At 36.0% G+C, this 20955-nt stretch overlaps 1 protein-coding gene across 1 annotated transcript in view; it reads right to left on the bottom strand.

Annotated features, from left to right (window-relative positions):
• Window positions 1-20955, bottom strand: part of FREM2 (FRAS1 related extracellular matrix 2) — a 124438-nt gene that overhangs the window by 35488 nt on the left and 67995 nt on the right. Inside the window, exons 5-9 of the mRNA XM_050331611.1 lie at window positions 18959-19084; window positions 18017-18268; window positions 4396-4545; window positions 2336-2545; window positions 1871-2068 (exon numbers count right to left, since the gene is read on the bottom strand). Coding sequence (XP_050187568.1) covers window positions 1871-2068; window positions 2336-2545; window positions 4396-4545; window positions 18017-18268; window positions 18959-19084 — 936 coding nt within the window. The remainder of the gene's footprint in view (window positions 1-1870; window positions 2069-2335; window positions 2546-4395; window positions 4546-18016; window positions 18269-18958; window positions 19085-20955) is intronic.

The raw sequence follows: 20955 nt of genomic DNA on the forward strand, positions 1-20955 counted from the left end.
AATGAGTAATGAAAATTGTGCGAGCACAATTAGTAATCATTATCTTTTTAAGGAAACTCATTAAAGTTCCACTTTAATTCCACATTTTTTTGAGACTTCTCTAAAACAAGTTTCTATTTAGTATATCCACTTTACAGGTATTAGTCCTTTTGATTTACCTAAGAAGGAAATGCTCCTTCTCCGTGACCTCTCCCACAGAATGCCTTTAAAAAATAAATACTTGCATATGGAAGTAGAGCAATAGAAACTTTCACTAATTTTAATGGTAATTTTGTCCTGAAGTTTTCTATTTCAGGTCTCTTTTGATTGGACACTCTCCAACAGTGTGGACTTCCATTTATATTATTCTATTTGATTTTAAAGTATTTTGAACTCCCACTGATTCCAAGTGACAATAAATATTGCCTTAAAAATGTTTTGGAGTATCAAAATGTTCAATTTTTGCACTCACAAATCAATGTGCCTAGACTTACTAGATGTTCAGAAACTGGGAAAGCAGCAAGAGTTATGAGTGGTGTGCAGTGTTTGGCACCCAGCACCAGACTTGTTGGGCTCATCATCATAAGAAAGACTTCTACATCCCTGACAAAAGGAACAGCACAGGATGAGAGAAATGAGGTCAATTTACAGGATGTTTTCATCATTACACATGCAAATATGATCCAAGTTTTTCAAGGTGAAGAACCAGATCAGGATGCTGACAGTGTTCATTTTCTGAGGTTGTTTTTTTCCTCTTACAGAAAATAAATTATCCATTAGGAGGAGAAAACCCAAAATATTCATTCTGCTCTTTGTCACATGGGAAATGTAACAACTGAAATCAAACTGCTGCATTTTAAGCATGCCTAAGAAGCTTACGGAAAAAAGATGTAATTCTGGCAGACCTCTTTGCTCCTTGTCTCCACAGAGAAATGGTAGGACGACAATCAAAAAAAAAAAAAAGTCACTTCCTCTGTGGCCCAGATCCATTAATTCTTATAAATTGGACTCTCTTTTGGGGTTGCACAGAAGGAATAACAAAAGTGTAGAGCATATGACAGCACTAAAAGCTGAGGCCAGTTCTACATAAAGATGGAACAACTCACTTTTTCAAGAGAACTATGATAAATGTCTACAGAAGTATGAAAGTCATAATTTCTGTGATAAGGGCATACCAAGGATTTCATGCTGATGACAGAAATTGTTTAGGGCTTGTAAAAAATATTATGTGTGTTTAAACTTCAAAGACTAAAGGATGAAACTGTGTTTTGCACAAGTTGAAGGAATTCTGCAATATTCTTTCAAGGTAGTAGCATCTGATTTATTTCATCATTTTTATTTTAATAATTTAATTTTTATTTCAGTATTTCTCCATTTCATCTCTGATGCGAGATATCAAGTACCTGATGTTGGTGGGCTGTCTTAGGAAAGCCTCAGTGGGAGAAAAAAATTCAAGCAGAAATTAGAGAGCTACATCCCTGTTGAAAGATCTATTACTCATTCCAGTGCAAGTCAAATATATTTACCAGAACTCTGTTTAACAAAGAGCAGAACTTCTGAAGTTTCCTTTCTGACAGCAGTTCTGTGCTTCTACTGTGTTATACTGAACCTATTTTTGCTATCAGAAAGATCCTGGCACTCAGTCTGAATATATTCTATGAAGATATTCCCTTTGGTTCTTATTGATTATCCCTCTAGGTCAGAAGTGAAGTAAATAAAGGGAACATCATTTCTGGGCACTCTACCCACTGTGTAGGAAAAAAAAAGCTTAGTTTTCCAAAGTGGTCTTTTTGGCACTGCTTTATGAGAAGACACAAATAAAAACCAAGCAAAGCAAAGTGAAGCAAAACATGGTAGACTAAAGCCTTCTACAATAAGATCAAGAACTTACCAGGAAGGAATGTGACGATGGAACTGTCAGTATTGGGACGTTCTTCGAAGTCCATCATTACCTGAGCCGAACCTTGCCTTGTATAGCATCTCACAGTGGATGTGTATCGGATATCCCCACTCCTATATATCATGGCAGAAATCTGTCCGTCATTTTCATTGACTACATATACAGATTCTTTAAACTGCATCTTAGGCACTGGGAGGAAAAACATAAAAAGCATGTGTAAAGTATAACTGCAGAAGTTATTATATCATCCCTCCACTATTTCAGATTTATTTATGTTACATTGCACCAGATATATAAAATAAGAAGCCAGACAGGAAAGGACTTAACATGTTGTCTCTAGCTGAAATGGGTAGACTCACTAGCTTTGGTGTGATTCAAAAGGACACTTATTTGTGTACTGCAGTCATCCGTCTCCTGCATAAAGGTGTAAAGGTGAAAATAGAAGAAAATACTCACAATCAGATGCTGAGTCATTAATGAAGATGGTGGCCTTGCTGGGTTCTCCAAGGGCAGCATTCATGGGCATCCTTAGCACAAGCTCAAACTTCTCAGTTCCTTCTAACACCGGCTGTCCAAGATCATCCAGAATTACCACACGAAACGTCTGCATATTGACTCCAGGAGAAAAATCCAAATTACGACTGATGCCTACATAATCTACTCCAGCTATCAATGGAAAAGAGATAAAAATAGGATTACATGTAATGAAAAATGAAAATATCTGCCATTAGACAGTTAATTATAGGTAAATCTATTTTTCAATATTTTTAATTAACGAATTCTGGCAGATATGTGAAGAAAAACTATCTATTGACCATCTAAGGTGGAGTATGCAATAAAACAAGTCAATATTAATTTATTTTTTGTTTAGTGACGATTCAAGTCACAAAATGAGGCTGCTTCTGTTCTTCTGTAAACCAACAGTTAGTCCAGAAAAACTAAAAAAGTTTGCTTGAAGTGAGAAATAAAAGTAAGCAAAAAGCTTTGAGAGAGACTCTGGAGATGAAGCAAAGTCTTTTGGAAAGAAATTTTGTGTTATTCTGTAACAAAGATGCAAGTTTTGAGACTAATGTAGAAAGAAAAGGAGAAAAGGTCAGTGAGCTGATTGTAAGGAAGAACTGCTCTTCAGAGGAGTTGTGTAAAACAGAATGAATGGAAAACAAACGAATCAAATTCTGCTCAGACCACATCAGGTGAAGTCTGGCAGCTTTCTGTTAGAGGCAGACAGATCTGGGTTTGCCTTATTTTGCTCTTTTTAAAGCAAAGCAAACCAATTCATAACACACCAATGAAAAGAAGGTAAATAAAACAAGATACTGATTAAACATGACACTATCTTGGAACCAAAGCATTAAAGGTATCTAGGACTTTTGGGAAGGACCAAATTTTAATGTTCTTTTTTGCAGAGAATAAGCAGCAGAGCTGTTGAAACAAAAATTTGTAGGAAACATTTTAATTGAAACTGAAATAAGGTTAGGAATTCTGCGAATTTGACAAATTTGGCCAGATTAAAGGCCATCAGCAGATGGGTACTTGCCTAAAGTCCCTGCTGCTCTATCTCCAGAGATAAACCTCCAAGGTAGGATGCCAGGACTAACAGCTCAGAGCAGTAGATTTACTTCTGCACTGTATAAGACCAAGAACCATGTTGGTTCTACTTCTCAAGTTCATGGTTTTGAGGCAGCCAGCCATGTCAGAGCTTTCATGCTGTGACCAATAGACTAGAGAACTTGAGAGCTGCACTTTTCCTAGTTTTTCATCCTAGAGGTCCTGATACAATTTATTAGGATTCTTACTGCAAGGAAATATTTTTCCTTCCCAAAATAAAATAGCTTAAATATTCAGGATTATATAAAGATATCAGATCATAAAAGCAAGTTCATAAATGAAACAACCATATATTTTTTCAGTCTTCATAATTTTCTTTTCATGAGAAAAATACATATATGTTATGTGTAATACAAATATATGATCTTTAGATATTCCTGAAATAACAGCAAAGTTACACTCAGGATAAGCATCTAAGGAAGATGCATTTTACATTGCCTCTATATGAATGTCTTAGTTTAAACATCATGATTTGTGGAAAAAAATAGAGCATGCTAACATTTGATTCTGCAGACAAAGTTTCTGTCAAAGCATCACTGAACCACACAGCCATAGCGATCCTCTTCCTGAACAGGGTACCAGCTAATAATTTCTCATTGCCTACAGTAAAAATAAGAGGAACAAACTCTGCATGCTGTCAGTGATTGTAACTCTGTCCCCAGAGTCTGCTGCTGTAGCATAGCATTTTACATGAGGGTTTGAAGGCATTTCTCTTAGTGCTGTACTCACAGTTGCTCCTATTCCTGTTTCTTTGAAATTCTGTAACTACTTAATTTGTTCTAAGAAGAAAGATCTCCTAAGAGCAAGAGACATAATTTTCTTCTTAGTTGGTTAAACTATATCAAGACCCAAAGTGCTAGCATTTGTGTTGAGATGTATTATGAAACTAGAGTAAAACAATAACTTACCCTCTGCAGTTACTGGTTCAGATTTGCGAGACCTCACTGTAACAGAGGCAGCTTTAGACAGGTCAGTTCCAGTCCTCCAGACACGCACCTCAATGTAGCCAGCACTCTCATCAACAAAGTATTCGTCATTTCCAAAGTAGAATGCTGGTTCTGGTGAAAGAGGAGTAATGCCCATAAATGTTTCTTTACCTTACAGTGAAGCTAACAAGACAGCATAAAAGCCACATTAAACAAAGGAGAGCACTCCACTCTTCTCAGTAAGTGAAAATAAAGTCCTTTTTTTTAAGGTTTAGAATTCTCCTGGTTATTTCTGGCTTGTTTTCAAGTATTGGTTTGTCTGATTTTGGATAGCAATTGTTACATCAGCACTGTGCTTTTTTTCTTGCCTTTTACATTTTCAACTTTGTGTGTCAGCATGTACAAATCTGTGCACAAAACCAAATGTGTTATCTCATTAAAGTTATTTTAGCTGAGTCTTGTGCACAGGCCAGAAAATTCTTTGCATTTTTTACTTTCATGCAAACAGACAAAGGTGAATACAGATAATGAAACCTTAACTTGAATGTTCTCACAGATTCCTGTTGCTATAACCAGACTGGAATATGATATATAACTGGAGCTTCTTTTGGTAATGTTTTCCAGCTAACCAAAGAGGCAAATACTGAATTTTAGTTCTCCCACATCTAGCATTTAAAACAAAATCAGTCTTATTTCATGTAAACTGGAATGTGAACAGTCTTTTATCTTAATACTGAAGTTCCACAGTTCATAAGAAAGAAGAGCAAAAAGCAAAGGAGGTTAAGTGCTATTCCACTTAACAGACATATTGTTTACCGCCCTTTTTCCTCCCTTTTTCAGTTTTTCTACCCACAGCGATTTCACAAAGTAAACAGGCTTAAAAACATATCCCAACTTCATCCTGGATATATATAATCTCCCTTTTTCTACTCCTTCAATTCCTGTTTCAAACATACAAGAGTAATCACACACAGCCAGTGCCTCAGTTTTTCCACTGCACAGTCGAAATCACACCTACCTTGCCAAGGGTAGGAAGACCTACACAAGTTCTCTGGACTTCATCACAATTTTCTTATGTTGTCTTGTGAGAATTTATTGATAATCATGAGGCTACAATATCACAAATGTGTTGGAAATAACCATGCAGCATATGGCCAACTTCAGTTGGCAGAGATAATAGCAATTGCTCGGTGTTCTATCACGAGCACTATGAATACTTCCCGTTCATCAAGCATAGTAAAAAGTAAAAATTCTAAGGAAAGAGATATGCCTTGCATAAAGAAAAGGTACAACTTACCCAAAGGAGGAGACATAAATCCTTTCTAATGGTATGTATTTTAATGGAATGTATTTACTGAAAAATAGTGCAGATTCATAGATCTGCTTGAGCATTATCACGATCATCAACTTTTGCAGAATGAAATACAAATTTGGAAGAAGTCTAACTTTGGTAGGTAAAACATTCAGTTCCAATTTAATTTTTTTTTTTTTAATCCAATAGCATGTGTATTTAGATGTGTGTGGATTTGTGTGCACAGACAGACACACATTGATCTTACTTTATTTACCTATAGGGACTGGGTTGTCATAGTTGCTTTTATATTTGGATCTGCGAAGATCTTATCTGAAACATTTTTAATAGGTGAACAAGACACACTCTCTGTACCTTTTGTATAACTAGTATTAACTTAGATAAGAGTTCTACTTACAGGGATACTGCAGCACTGGACATTGAATCTGCAAAGAAATGTGCCATTTCAGACATAAAATGATATTCTAAAATCCTCAAAATGGACAAAGACCTACCCAGCCTCTAGAGGTTAAAAATACAGAATGCTTACTAAGACCAAATGATTATTAATGTGCCAACACTTAGATAAATGTAGTTAAAAATATTATCAGTTCTAATACCTGTCATTTCTTAAACAGATATTCTCAAAGTTTAACGCACTTGCCCAAATCTAATCTCATTCTTATTAACCTGTTCTCTCTGTATTGTTGTCCCAATGGTTCTGGAACTTGATCTGGACTTGGCTGCACCTCATTCTAAGCACTTAAGTGAGAAGTACTCACACTGAGTCTACTTGCTCTCAGTTTGCAAGAACAAAGACAGGCCATTCCAGGAGGTTTCCCAGCACAATGAACATAGAGGACAGGTGGAATGGCTCAGTCACTGAAATCAGAAAAATCTGAGGAGACTGGCTGCACATGGGGCATAGATATCTGCCTTAAACTAGATGGAAGATATAAAATAAAATGTTAGTTTCTTATAGTGTTATCCTAATGCTTGTTATACTGCTGCTAAAGAAGAACCCTCACATGCTGTTCACTCCTGTAGTCACTGCCAAGCATAAAAATGCCTAAACTCTCAACTACCTTGCCTTGTATTCCAGAGTGAGTTTTTCACACTTCTCGGAGGCATGTATGTTCAATGAAAGACACATTCTGCATGGTTACCCATCCTAGGAAACAAATCCTTACAAATGTTTTCTAAGTTCATTTCCTGTAAGCTGTGTTAGTAGCTCCCCAGGGGAAGTAGCAAAGCCAAGCTACTAACAGGGAAAGCATTGTCTTTCTCACTTCATGTCTGGAAAACACTCTGCTCAATGACTGTGGGCTCACTTACAGCAGACCTTTAATCTAGTAATCACTCTGAAGAGAGACTACTGCAAATTTAATGGTTCCTCTTAGAGGCGTACGAGGAAGTTTTCTAAGAGTTTTTTGTTCAAACCCACAGACTTCACTGGCATAAAGTTACAATAACCAAAGGAGAAAGGTTAGGAGCCTTAGTCCCATGTTTGTTGGCACAGAAATGAAATCTTTGCCTTGCCTTTGTACTTATAGAGCTAGGAGTGTTTCTCAACTACAGCACTAGTCAGTCATCGAGCAGGAAAACAAACACGCCTCTCATTATGTTAGGAATACGTCTATCTTTGAAGGTATATCAGAAAATCAATGTGATAGCACAAAAATGTTTATTTCCAAGGAGGCATTTGTTTTTAAAATGACATCCTTACAATCTGCTTTAAAGAGACATGGCAAAAGAGTAGGGTGGTTGTAAGAATACCCTGTTATCAGGATAGTTAGGACAAACACAAAAGGACAGACTCTTCTGTGCTGACATCTTAATAAGCCTTCAAACTAAAGTGAATTTCAGTGATACATGCTACCAGTGAGAGACACACACACACACATATACACTAAGAAAGAAAGAAATAATAGAAGAAAATAGACATGCCACTGATGTATTTAGATACTGGAACTAGGAGAAGTAGTATTTACAAAGGAACCAATGGCTGATCTTTTCTAATGGTGTTAAACTGTTTACTCCTAAGAGCTTTTGCCTTCTTTCTTTCCATGAATAGCACAAACAAAGCTATTATGAGTTGCTGTAGAAGTAGGAGTCAAGATTACAGTCACAGCTCAGTTCTGGAGCAGGTACCTATTGCACAAACGCCAATGGCTTTTTCATTTGAAGTGGTCAAAACAGATTACTTTTCAAATTAATTTGTTCCCATCTTAACAGCTTTCACCTCCTTAGAGTTGTCATAACTCTTGCAATCAAAAAGTAAATTACCTTCAGAGTCAAAATAGTTTCAGCCAAATTGCCACAGACATTATCTCAGGTAAATAATGTCTGCATTTCCATTTGTATCAACAGCCCATTTCTGTCTATCAACTTAAAAGGATTTTTTTTAAAGGATACTGCAAACATTATAACAGGTAAAAGGACAAACTCAAATTAATGCAACCTTTACCAAATCCAAATTGATTTTGTAAGAAAATTACACGTTTTTTTAAATTTACAACAGCAATGTCATACACTGATTAGACTGGATCTTCACTTAATTACTCTCATTTTAGGCAACTTAACCCCATCATTTCTGTAGGGTAACATGGTGTGAACCGTTAACTGCTATGAACAACATTATACATGATTCATTTTTAATTAATTTATGATACACACTAATTCAGCATAGCCCTTTACATTTTAACTCATCCTTTATGTTAAACTGCATCCATGCTTTGGTTTCTCTATACACAGTACCATCACATGAAGCACCTGCCTGGCAGGCCTGAAATCCACATCTAAACTATCTGCTACATCAGTAAGCTAAAGTCAAATGTGAGCAAAGCAGCACAGTAAAGGAAGTAGACTACACATTTAGCTGCAAGGCTGAGGATGGCAGTAAGATGGCTACACTGATACCCTATCTCTGGTCACCTACAGTTTCCTTCTCCACAGCCTGCAGCGTACTTTGAAGCCTGGAGAACCTATATATGTTGGGTTGCAATACATAATGGTTCAGTAATAGCTAGATGAGCTACAGAGTATACCTGAACAATGGAGAATAAAGACATCTGAGTGTATGAAGCTATGCTGTAGCTCAACTCATTCAAAATGCATGCCATTAAAGTGAAGATGAATTTTTTAACAATTAGTTAACTATTATGTACAAGATGGTGATGACCAGTCTTAAGCTGAGTCCCAGCTGCAATTGGAATTTCAGGAGAATGGCTAAGGTGTGAGGTTGACTCTTGTAAGTGACCTTCCCTTGAAGAATTTAATTTACCTTTGATGGTTTGCGGACAAACATCGCTACCTTTCCAAAACACCAAATTCATATATATATGAACTAACATATACTTGAAAATATTTATTAATAGAGTAGTATTGTTAAGATTCTTCCACACACTCCCAGGATATAATCTACAGACCTTGATATCACTGGAACTACCAAGGTGTCAGAGGAGCTTTTCCTATGTTCAGAGTCTGAGAATAGGACCAAAAGATTTTTCCTGCTCCAATCACCTGCCCAAACTATTCCATAATCCAGATAATTGCCACATTTACCAATGGAAATAAAAATATAAATACTAACAGATGAAGAAACAAACACTTTGGAATTTGGGGACACACCCATGTATGATCGCATTCCCTGCAGCAATCATTTGACTTTGACGTACCTTTTTCCTGCTGGCTATACCTCCCACAGAGCATGAAACAAACTCAGAATCTTCTACATGCTCTGTTTTTAAAATTAATTAGATTATTTTTATGAACAGGCACAGGAAATGGCAGTAGTAACAAATTCTCAACACACTGATGAAACAGAGGCAGATAGATAAATGGGAAGGCTTGGCAGAACTATTTAAATATACCACACACAAGGTATTTCACACGGAGGCTAAACCTGAAGGAGCTTACAGTCAATGATTTGTAGTCCAGATAAAAAATGAGGACTACGAACAGAAATAAGAAACAAGCAGTATGAGAAACAAACAGTATGAGAAGCTAAGCAGCATTTTAGAAATCAGGCTATGTAAGGATATTGCATGTAGCCATTTCTAAACATGTTTTTCATATTTTAACTGAGTAATTAGTTTCCTACTGGGCCTTGCAGAAAAAGCTGTCTATAGAAAGGCTCTGAGTACAATTATTATATTTGCAAAACAGAGGTTTTTGTGAGATTAATATCTTCAGGTTTTCTCTTCCAAATAATGTCCCTCACACCTACATTCACATCAAGAAACAACGACAAAATTATAACCATTCTTTCTAGAAATTTTTTAATTAAAATAATTTGTAATATCATCCACTGAAATCATGACCCTGATTTCAAACCCATATCTCTTTAGTTTAGAAGTAAGAATACTGGGAGGGATTGGTCTTGAAGAAGTCTAGCTAGATGACACCTTTAGCACTTCCTTTGTTCACTGATGGAGCTAGTCTATCATAGAAGGCCACTGGATTAGTGAGGCAGAATTTGTACTTGGTGAAGGCAGGTTGGCTGCCTCTAATCACTTCTGTCTTTTGTGTATTTTCACACATCTTCCAGAAGGATCTGTTCCATGATCTTACCAGGCACAGAGGTGAGACTTAAATTAATTTTAACCAAATAAATTACAAATCTGTATCTTATCAATGCATAAAATGTGTTTGGTTTCATTACAGAATAAATGAAGAGGAAAGAAGGCACTACAATTGTTACTACAAATGGTGCATAGAAGAGGAATATCATAACCAAGAAATGTAAAATACTTTTTTTCCCAGGTGGCTATTGATATTTCCCTATAATTTCTGTCACAGCCTGTACCACATTTTTTAAAGAAAATTATTATTCTGTCCATTCTTGTGGATGGTTATTCAATCTGTTCTTCTGCCTTTATATATACACAGATTTTTCTGGGATGGAGACATCTTGACCATATCCCAAGAGAGGCTAAGAAAGGCACTGCCCCAGTTCTGACTTTAAACTTTTGCACTTTTACGATTTGGTCACAGTGCTGGTTGAGTTTGCTTAACTGCTAGAAACAATTTCTTACACGCTATTCTGCCCACATACAGAATCACGGAATATTCTGAGCTGGAAGAGATCCACAAGGACCATCGAGTCCAACTCTTAATTGAACGACCCATATAGGGATCAAACCCACAACCCTGGTGTTATTAACACCATGCTCTAACCAACTGACCTAATACATTTAGCCCACTGTGCTCTGAGAAGAAAAATGTGCAAGAGAGCTTCCACTCTCCCTTTACAGGCGGTACTGTTGAAGGTGGGACTTGGCAGAGAAGATAGAGAAGTGAAAATAGAGTAACAGCCAGACTTATCAGAACACAAAAGCAGAGCTGTAATGACAAAAATACACTCTATGTTAAAACCTCTTGAATTCTGTCATTTGGACTTCTGATTCCATTTGAATTGGAGGGAAGAGTTGCCTGACAGACAGCGATGTGAGGTAGTAACTGACTTAATCCTTTGAGGGCTTACACAGTCAAAAGGAGAACTGATGTCATTAAAGCCTAATGTGATACAGTGGTTACAGTGTTCAGTATCTTTTGGTCATCAATGACTGATGACTGCCACAAAACAGCAAAGTTTCAATATAAGGAGATTCAGAAGAAGGACGATCATCTGAAGGAGCCTTAGGAAAACTGAATGAACCAAGATGTCTGACTCAACTTGGTTATCCAAATCTTAAACAAAGAACTGACTAGGTCACTAAATTCACTCCCTTCAACCACAAGCAACCAAGACAAATGATTAATTTAGAATGGTTTGCTAGGCCTTCACTGCATTTCTAAATAGTTCATGTAGTTTTGTATCTTCTGCTTATCAACTATTTTATGTGCTTTGAGTACAAAACTCAAAAGTTTTCTGTATTTTAATAGAAATAGAAATGCTACCAGAAAATAGTATATAGAAAATACTAGAAATACTAGAAATACTACTATAATTCATATAGAAGTGTAATAATGCATATGTAAGCTACCCCTTTAAGAACCTGCAGCAGTGAAAGCTGAGAGAGATGCTGCTCCACCAACGAAGTCCTCTACTCTAGCCATCTGAAACAGATGTGACAAAGTACTGTCTGGAGGTCATATTCTGTCCACTAACCTATCAAAGGAGCCTGGATCATGAGGTTGACCTATATACCTAGTTATTAAGCAGCTAGATGAAGATCAGAATAATCCAAAATCTGTAGTTTATATATATATATATATATATATATATATAAAAAATAGGAGAGTGTACCTGCAGACACACACATGTAATAACTGTCAGCAATAAACAATTCTAGTAAAGCAAATGCACCTGGTTGCCTCTATAGAATGTCCTACTGTGAGAAATGACATTCATTTATTTCTGTGATACACAACAAACAGGGACTTTCCAAAATCATTAAGGCTATCATCATAAATTGAACATTTTTCACTCTGTTGAATTGGTGATGATAAGAAGCTATTAGAAAAGAAAACTGGGAGTATAACATGTGTCATACACTGGCTGACATCCACTTTTTCCCTTGATTAATCGCCAGTCTGGCCACCTGCCACAGACTGGGGAAAGTGGAGGGATCATATAGAGATTTTACTTAACGAGAGGACAAAACCATTTAAAAGCTGCACAGAAGTGCCAGAGGCGTCAAACCCACAAGCACTGTAAAACCATAAAAGGGAAAAAGTAGTCAAAGATGGATGTATAGAGGAAAAAGAAGTAATTTATTATTTTAGTCATCTCCAGAGAATAGTAATGGATAGTTGGCCAAATCATGACTCCACTCTATAATATAACAGTGGGTATGCTCTGCCTGTAGTGTTCAGGCTGTAAGTAAAATTGGACAAACAGACTAGCAGATGTTAACTACCAAGATCAACCAACCACCTGTTTAGTTTAAGGTTATGGCATACCTATTGTCAAAGAGAAAAAGAAACACTTGATTGCCTGCCTTGGAGGCTAATAGAACTGAGGAGATTCCAGATAACCTTGTGCGATAAGGATGATCCTCTGACAAACTGTGTTACTAATAGAATATTTAATTGTCATCAGCTGGAAATTTTTCTCAGGACACACGCTGAAAGTTAGTGGATACTGTATGCCTGCTGGGAGACAATGCAAAGCATATATTTATAATGTAGCATTGCAGTACTGACTTTCTGGCTCTTTTCAGGCTATCGATACTAAATACGGACTTTTCAATATGGACTTTACTACTCTAAGCAAGTTGGACAGGTCCTGATTTCCAGAACACAGTCTAAGGACTTTCAGAATTTAATTACATGTAGGGAGAGTGACAGCAAGTGTTTTAGAGAAATCTCTAGAAGACTAAATACTTAAGCTGATCTGTTTGACCTCTAACATTGGTTTTCTGCATTATCATACCATCATTTAGTTTACTCAGGTGTAAAATATTTCCAGATAGCATTATCCTCTATCATGTGGCAGATATGAGTAACTGATTCTGTTGAATAAGTATAAGGAAAATGGCCAGCAAACCTCCAACATAAACTTGAGTTCTTTGCTTTCCCAGCCTTCATGTAGAAATGTCAAAAAAAAAAGTCTGATCAGCTTCTTGCCCATCCAATGTGAATGAAGTGGAACAAATGTATTTAATGTACTTCCTGCTGTGAACAGCATGAGGCTTCAACAACCACTAAGGCAGAATGACTGTTTTTCAGCCTCTCTATAAGGCTGTGCTCTCATGACAACACTAAATACAGTAGCATGGAATTAAAATCACATGGGAAGACAGCCACTGACAAAAAACTTGAAGCAAACAAAATAATTCTCCTCTTAGGTGCAAACTTCCATCCCTGCATTCATCACACTTCTTTTCTTCAGGTTTCCAAACGTGATTACAAACCAAGAGTTTTTAATTTGCCTACAACACAAAACCAAGTAAGGAAAAAAGACTCCAAATCAGCAGCACAGCAGTCAAAATATTGGGACTGAGAGAAAGCAGAGCTTTGACTGCAAACCACGGTAAAACATTGTGTATCACACTTGTTGCACACAACACAGCAACACTGTTAGTGTTGGAACCAAATTACAGGCTTTTCATTCCCACATAAATTCTAACAAAAGACTCTGATCTCATCTTTTTCTCTCTATATATGAAATGATTTCAGAATCACAGTTTCAGTTGGAAAAACAGACTGATCTTGCTTAGTAGCTGAATGACTGAGGATTAAAGCATTTCCATGGAAGACTGGCATCTGAGTGTTTCAGGGGTCTTAGACTGAAGTCCAGGACTCCTCTCTCCAAGGGGAATGAAAAGTGCACAGTAACCTCATCCTTGCTTTCCTAGATGCTTAATGTTGATCTGTTATGTAAAGTGCCTCCTTTGAATGAGCTTTACACTGAACTCTGTGCTCTCCATGCAGGATACGTATGTCCTGAACTAATCAACTGAACCTCAGATTCTTCAGGGATTTCTGTTCATCTCCCAAATCATTGAGATGAATGAAGACAAGTAATTCAGCCCATCAGTTCTGGCTAGATTTAGTAACACAAGTCCACATTTGTATGGAAAATGCCTGAGGTTTTTTATTTGGTTTTGGATTTTATCTTGAATAAATAAATATCTATTGAAACACTTTAGCATTTGTTTCTTTAGATCCTAAATAGATTCTTTTAGATTTTTCTTTATAGGTCATAATTATTTCATGAAGCAGGAATAGCTACGTATCTGTATCTCGTTGTTGTTTAATGGCATTTCATAGTAGGTGTAATTTTAACACAAAATTACAAAAAATTCATTCCTTCATGCCCAGTAGTGCTTATGACTTTGGATTGAGCAGCAAATTAAATTCCTAAGGTAGAGTTATGATTGTCATGAATCAATGTATTCAGATGCACCACGTACTCCTGGTGATTAATCTCAGCAGTTTAGATATTTCCCCTAGGACAGGATGCTTTCTAGAGGTACATCTCTCTTTTCATTAACTTTAGAAGGATCCTGGATAGCCTACTTGAATCAGATGTTTAATATTTTAGATGGCTAATATTAAGTGAGATTACTGCCACTCCAGAAGTGGATGATTTGCATAGGTCTTTCCCCTGAATTCTTTTCTTGCAGTGGTTCATGGTTAGTAACGATCACATCTGACTCAAACAGACCATGTTTTTACTTTTTACTGCCTTAACTGTAGTGGTATGTGTAACTTCAAATGAAAGATTTCCATGTACATTTTTCTTTTTCTGTTTATGTGCGTGTTCTACATACTGGGATTCTTTTTTTTCCAGATTTGGCTTTGGTAGCACAGCACAACTGTGTAATCCCCAATTAAACTATTGAGTTGCCAGGAATTTCTTTAATATACTGTGGTTCACTAGAAAGTTGAGCACACCTCTTTTACTTTTTGTTTATTGTCATGATTATACAGCAACTCTGCTATTTTAGTTAGACCCTAAGGGCCTTCTCTGGAAATAAAAGAAGAAAAGACTTTGATGATAGGTACTGAGGGTGAATGTTTTCTAATTAACTTGCATTGAATGCCAGAGGAGATAAGGCAATGTTTCTAGTGCTGACTTGACTTCCATAGGAAAGATCTCATGTAGTATTATTAAACTTTGACCTTTGCTGTTTGTATCTTTTGACCTGAAAAAGTCAATGCACAATGTTAATCCAGTTACAGTACTTGGAGAAATCACAATTTAATGACATGCTATGAGATTTGTCCAAAGAAATGTTGTTAAGTAGAAGATGAATTTAAATAAACAATGAGAAAAATAATACATCAGTAGATGTGAAGAAGAGACTAAAGTGGACTACAGAATTTAGTATTATAACATTGCTATAGCTGATAGGCTATAATATATAAAGCTAAAGCTTTTATTCTCTTAAGTATTTTCTGAATTAAATTTTATTGTTAAAACCTAAAGAAAATTATTTTTATTTCACAAAGCCCACTGCTTTAACTTGTTCAAATTAGTTTTGTGCACTGTAATCGACAATAACCAATGCTGCTTAAAATCCTCTGCTTAGTTATGAAGAATTTCAATCATGACTGCCAGTGTGCTAAATTGGTCACATTACATAAATCCCTGTGTGTGTATGTATATATATGTGTCTGTGTATGCATGTGGATACATAAATAAATATACAAGGTGTAACTTATAATTTATCTGCTCTGTAGTCTGTACTCTGCTCTTTATAGAACAGGCAGTGCAACAGATCTCAAATGAAACAAAACACATAGACTTTTCCGCTGTCATGCATTATGTTTTTACACAAACTAAAAAAGCATGTGGTAGAAAATTTTACTGGTAAGTGAATTATTATAAGTTTTTGAATGCTCTGAAATTTTTTGTGGAAGCACTTTCACTGATACAGAAAGCAAAAAAGGAGTTCTGTCACATTATTTCAAATATCTCATATGCAACATTTTGGGTGCAAAAAAGACAAGTGAATATTTGTAAAAAAAGGATCCGAATCTCTCCTTCAAAGCTCTCTAATCTTTCAATATCCCAAATATTGTTTACTCTTATCAACAGACATAGATATTTCAGTCATTACATAATGAAAATGTTCTATTCTAATGTCCCCAAACACTTCCCCAGCTTTTTAAATAAATCTCTTAAGATTATTATTTGTTAAATTAGTTTGTGTATAGAAGTTTGTAGTACTGAGGCAATTTGTGCTCATAAATGCAGGACCTTAAAACTGAACAGTGGTATACAAACAAAATTACTCCTCCTGTTTTCTAATGGGAGCGCTAAAATGAAGATTTCTCAACAATTTCTCTAATATTTTGTGTGAGTTTTCATATAAAACTATTGTTTTATACTATGTTGTGACTGACAAACTTTCATCATTTCTTATTCAGAGTCAGCCTAGATCTCTGTTAAAATGACTGTATAAGCCCATGAATGACAATACCTTAATTTAAATGCCAAAAAATGTATATAACAGCGTTCCTTCCTGGGTACTGAGGTTCCCACTAAAGTTATGTGCTCTAATTTCAGCTGATATCTGTATTAACTAATGCCTTGGAGAATCATTTTCCCTATCCCAAACTTTCCATATACATTTTAAGCAGTCAGAACACCTTCAAAATTTGGGTAATAAGTTTCTTCAAGGATTTATATTTCTTAATAGATACTGTTGAAATATTCTATGCTCTGCTATTTACAAAATGTAAGGTTCATGAATTCATCAAAATTATTCATAAAAATCAAACTGTTGTAAAGAAACCCCTACATGAATAAATCTGTATTTATTACAATAGCAAAGACAGATGAAGATTTCTACTACAGCTTGCATTCAATATGCTGCTTTACAAGAAGTGTTTTTTCAAAGTGTTGAAATAGATGTTATATGATTACCCAAATGCTCCACAGAGAAAACAAAGTAACCTCTGTCACAGGATTACAGGTGAGAAATTTCAGGCAGTATTATGATGCAATTAGATGGGTGTGAACTTCCTGCCTTTAAGAGCTGCCTTTTGTATCCTTAACTAGAGAGAAATCACTGTGTTGATAGTAATAGTCTACTTTGGCATCAGACTTTCAAAAGTGTACTGTAGTATGTAATCCCTCTCACTAGTCTTTAGGAAATATGATGGAGTCACAGTAGATGGTTTATGGCCACACAGAGAGGGCTACAATAGTTATCAGTATTCCTTCCACAGACTTTACAGTTGAGATGTCAGTCTCCAAACTCCGTGAATAAATGAGGGCAATTGTACCAGGAAACCTTTTTGCTACCACTCCTACAAAAAGAGCTGCCATGCCAATGCTAGGGGCTCGGAAGGAGAGGCTTGAGGCCAGAATAACATCTACATGTATTTTTGAAGGCATGGGTGATACATATTCTACTCTGCCTTAGTCACAGACCTTTCTCTAATTACCGCCAGAAATGTCCCTTTCAATGCAATATATCAAAGGTATTAACCAGTTGAACAAAAGACATAATTCTGTCAGCACTTCCTTCCTGAGACGATTTCTAAATCAACATTGCTGTCATTTGAATATTTGCTTTATTAAAAGACACTTCTAGGCAGAAATTTAAATGCAGCATCAAATCAAAAGAAATATAGTTTGAATCTTAGGAGCTGCTAGATGGTTTCTGTTCCATCAGGGCTTCTAATATGGCCCTTTGCAGCATAATGCAGTGGGCCTGAATCAGACATACAAGGCTGCCCATGCCAGGTGACATCACTACTCTTGTGATTTTCTCAAACAATAAGATATTAATACTAAATACTTTCAAAAACCCATCTCGAATTCCCTTTTCTACATGCTGATTTGAATGTGATGCTATTTTTTGTTTCTGTCCTGAACTGGAAATATCACTTTATTATATGCTATCTTACCATCATCCTTGTCAGGCACAATGGTAATACGAGTGCTTGGGAATTCCGCACCAATTCTTCCACCCATGGGCATGCTCAGCAATACATCAAAGGTCTCAGCCTCTTCATACAAGGAATCATCTATGATGACAATCCGACACATTTTTTCTCGTTCATCTTTATCAAAACGTAGAATGCTGTTGTGATCCTCAGGCCTGGATATGTAGTCAGAGTAAGAAAGTACAGAAGTTGGGGCAGTGCCAGATGCTGTTCCTGAGGCACAAAAGGAAAACAGTCACTATACATACTGTGGTTATAAAGAATCCCTCACATAAGCGGAATTTTATTTTCATTATCTTTTAATTTCTATTTACTTTTTGGTGGTAAGATGGGCTGAAACCTCTGACCAGGCTACATTTCTGAGATCCACAAACTACTTCTGTATATGATACCACACAAGTACGTGGCTCCTCAAATTCATTTGCAGCTTTCCAGTCAGAAGGAATATTGTAGTCTATCACAGAAGACACAGATTGACAAAGTAGCCCCTGTGAGGACTACTTAGTAAATTTTATCTGTATTGAAGATATGGGAGGACTAGAACAGATAGAATTTGATAAAAACAAATTATTTTGGTTCCAGATCACTTAACACAAAATATTACTTCACCTCTCCAGATAAAAAAAAAATAAAACCAGAGGCGTAGAGACCCCATGCCCTGACACATATAATTAATAAGAGACTGAGAGTCAGAGGAAGGAGAAGCATGGCAATTAAGTAATATTAATTTATATAATTTTTTCTCAAGATAGAAACAAGTAAAGGATATTGTGGGTAATCACTGCAGTACTTTCAGTTCTTATCACTTCCAGTATATATGGGGCAGCATATAAAAATCTTGCAAAAGTATAAAGAACACAGATCCTTTTGGCCTTTTTTTCATTTTATAGAAGATTCTATTACCTTGTTGTGTGTAGCAGATAACCATCAGTTCCTGACTCACATCTCCACTTCTTCTGACTGGAATAAATAATTCACCAACATCTTCTTCAATAGTATAAGTGGACTGAGGAATGAAGACAGTTGATTCTGCAAAAAACAGACACCTTTGTTTATGTAGATTTATCACTTCATAATGTCAGCTGTACAATAGCTAAGAGCATTTTGGAATATTCTGAAGTGCAACAAGTAACTCGTATTTATCAGCAATGCTATTAAATTGTAAGTAAAACTTCGAGGGTGACAGAAGTAAAGAGTTTCTTAGCATTTCAGAAATGGAAAAGAAAATCATATCATTAGGTCTGAATTCACAAGTCCTTATTAGGTGGTCTCTAATGTGACTATTTATCTAGGGTTAATGGTACAAGATAGTTTGGAGAATTTGTCCACAAAGTCTGTCTTTATTTCCATGGTATTTCATTACTAACTGTTAATGAGAGGAGTATCACTACCATAGCTCACACATGGGCTGTGGTTCTCCAAGGCCATTCGGTAACTTACTGCATCAAGATAACCACGAAAATGATTTGGCATTGAGGAGCAAGGCTGACCTCTTGATATCTTACTCTGACTTGGATATTTGATTTGAGCTGGCTACATGTCTATACCCTATTTTTACTCAAAGGAGACCTAGCCAATACAATTAGCGAAGTCTGGGGAGCAATCTCACTCTAAAATGTCTAATTCCAAAGCGTATCAGATCTCTTTTTCAGAGGAAAAAATCACCAAAATGCATTTTAAACTCCTTCATTATTTTATACTCATTTAAATTGATTGATGAGTTTTATGCTGTTACTGGGATTCAGGATCAATTTTGTTCTTGTTCTCTCAAACACTCAAGAACAAAAGGTAGTTATGCATATAATTATAAAGCATTTTTACAGTTTCATTAGTATGACTGCAACCCAGACAGAACATATTTCTGTATAATATCAAATCAAGTGGTATCAGCTGGCTGCACAAAGCAAATCTTTTCATTATTTCAGAGTACTGTAGCACACAGTGTTCTGAAAATTGTCAGGTGATTTCTTTGCAAACACGTCCCAGGTTTTATTTCTCCAGCTAGAAAATACTACTAGCACAATTTAAGGTCAAAAGCCTGCTGTGAAACATAATGCAGGTTTGGTAGGATCTAGACACATGAATTATTCCAGCAAGTTAAGAATTTAATGTGAAAAAACCCAAATTCCTATCTTTCTCTTTTAAAGTGAAACAAAAGGTAACACTACAAAAGCTCCCAGTTTGTTCCTTCTATTTCTCCCTTTAGAATTCAGTTGATAAAATGGAAAACTCTATCCTTCAAAAAAATGCAGGAATCTGGTTTGTTTGGTCTCCTCTCTCTCTCATAATTATTCAACTAGGAGTAAAATGACACTACAAATTTTAACAGACCTTATAAACAACATAAAAGCTCAGAGGAGAAAGAGCTACACCATCTCAGTTGGTATAAGAAAAGACATCTGTATGCAATTTATATTTGGAATAAAATATTAACTCATGTCCCATACACCAAGGGGCTGGTACAACTTTCCAAACAAGCTCACTGTTTTGGTCCTTAAAACTACACCACTCAAATCAACAAATTTCAAAATCTTTTTCACTAACAGACTAAAACTTTTGATTCAGTAAGCATTTGAACTTGATACACCCTGCGTTACAAAAGATTGTTAGGAAATGCAGTCCTTCCCAGTACTCTCTTTATTTTTCCTGTAAATATTCCTTGATTTGCAGCCATGTATTTGATTTTCTCCTATGCAACTTCACTTTATGTATAATTACTGCAAATTCTCTGGGACTGTAAAAATTTTACCGTAATATAAGAAATAGAAAAAACTGGTTGTTGGCATTAAGAAGCCTCAGACAATTATCCTGAGTTGTGCTATCTCATTGATCATAGAAAATACAAAGAGATTTAACACATTTTCTAGTAATTTCTGTGTCTCATACATACTGCTTTTCAA

The sequence above is a fragment of the Myiozetetes cayanensis genome, unplaced genomic scaffold (assembly GCF_022539395.1).
Source record: "Myiozetetes cayanensis isolate MyiCay16 unplaced genomic scaffold, myiCay2020 scf5-8, whole genome shotgun sequence".
NCBI lineage: Eukaryota > Metazoa > Chordata > Aves > Passeriformes > Tyrannidae > Myiozetetes > Myiozetetes cayanensis.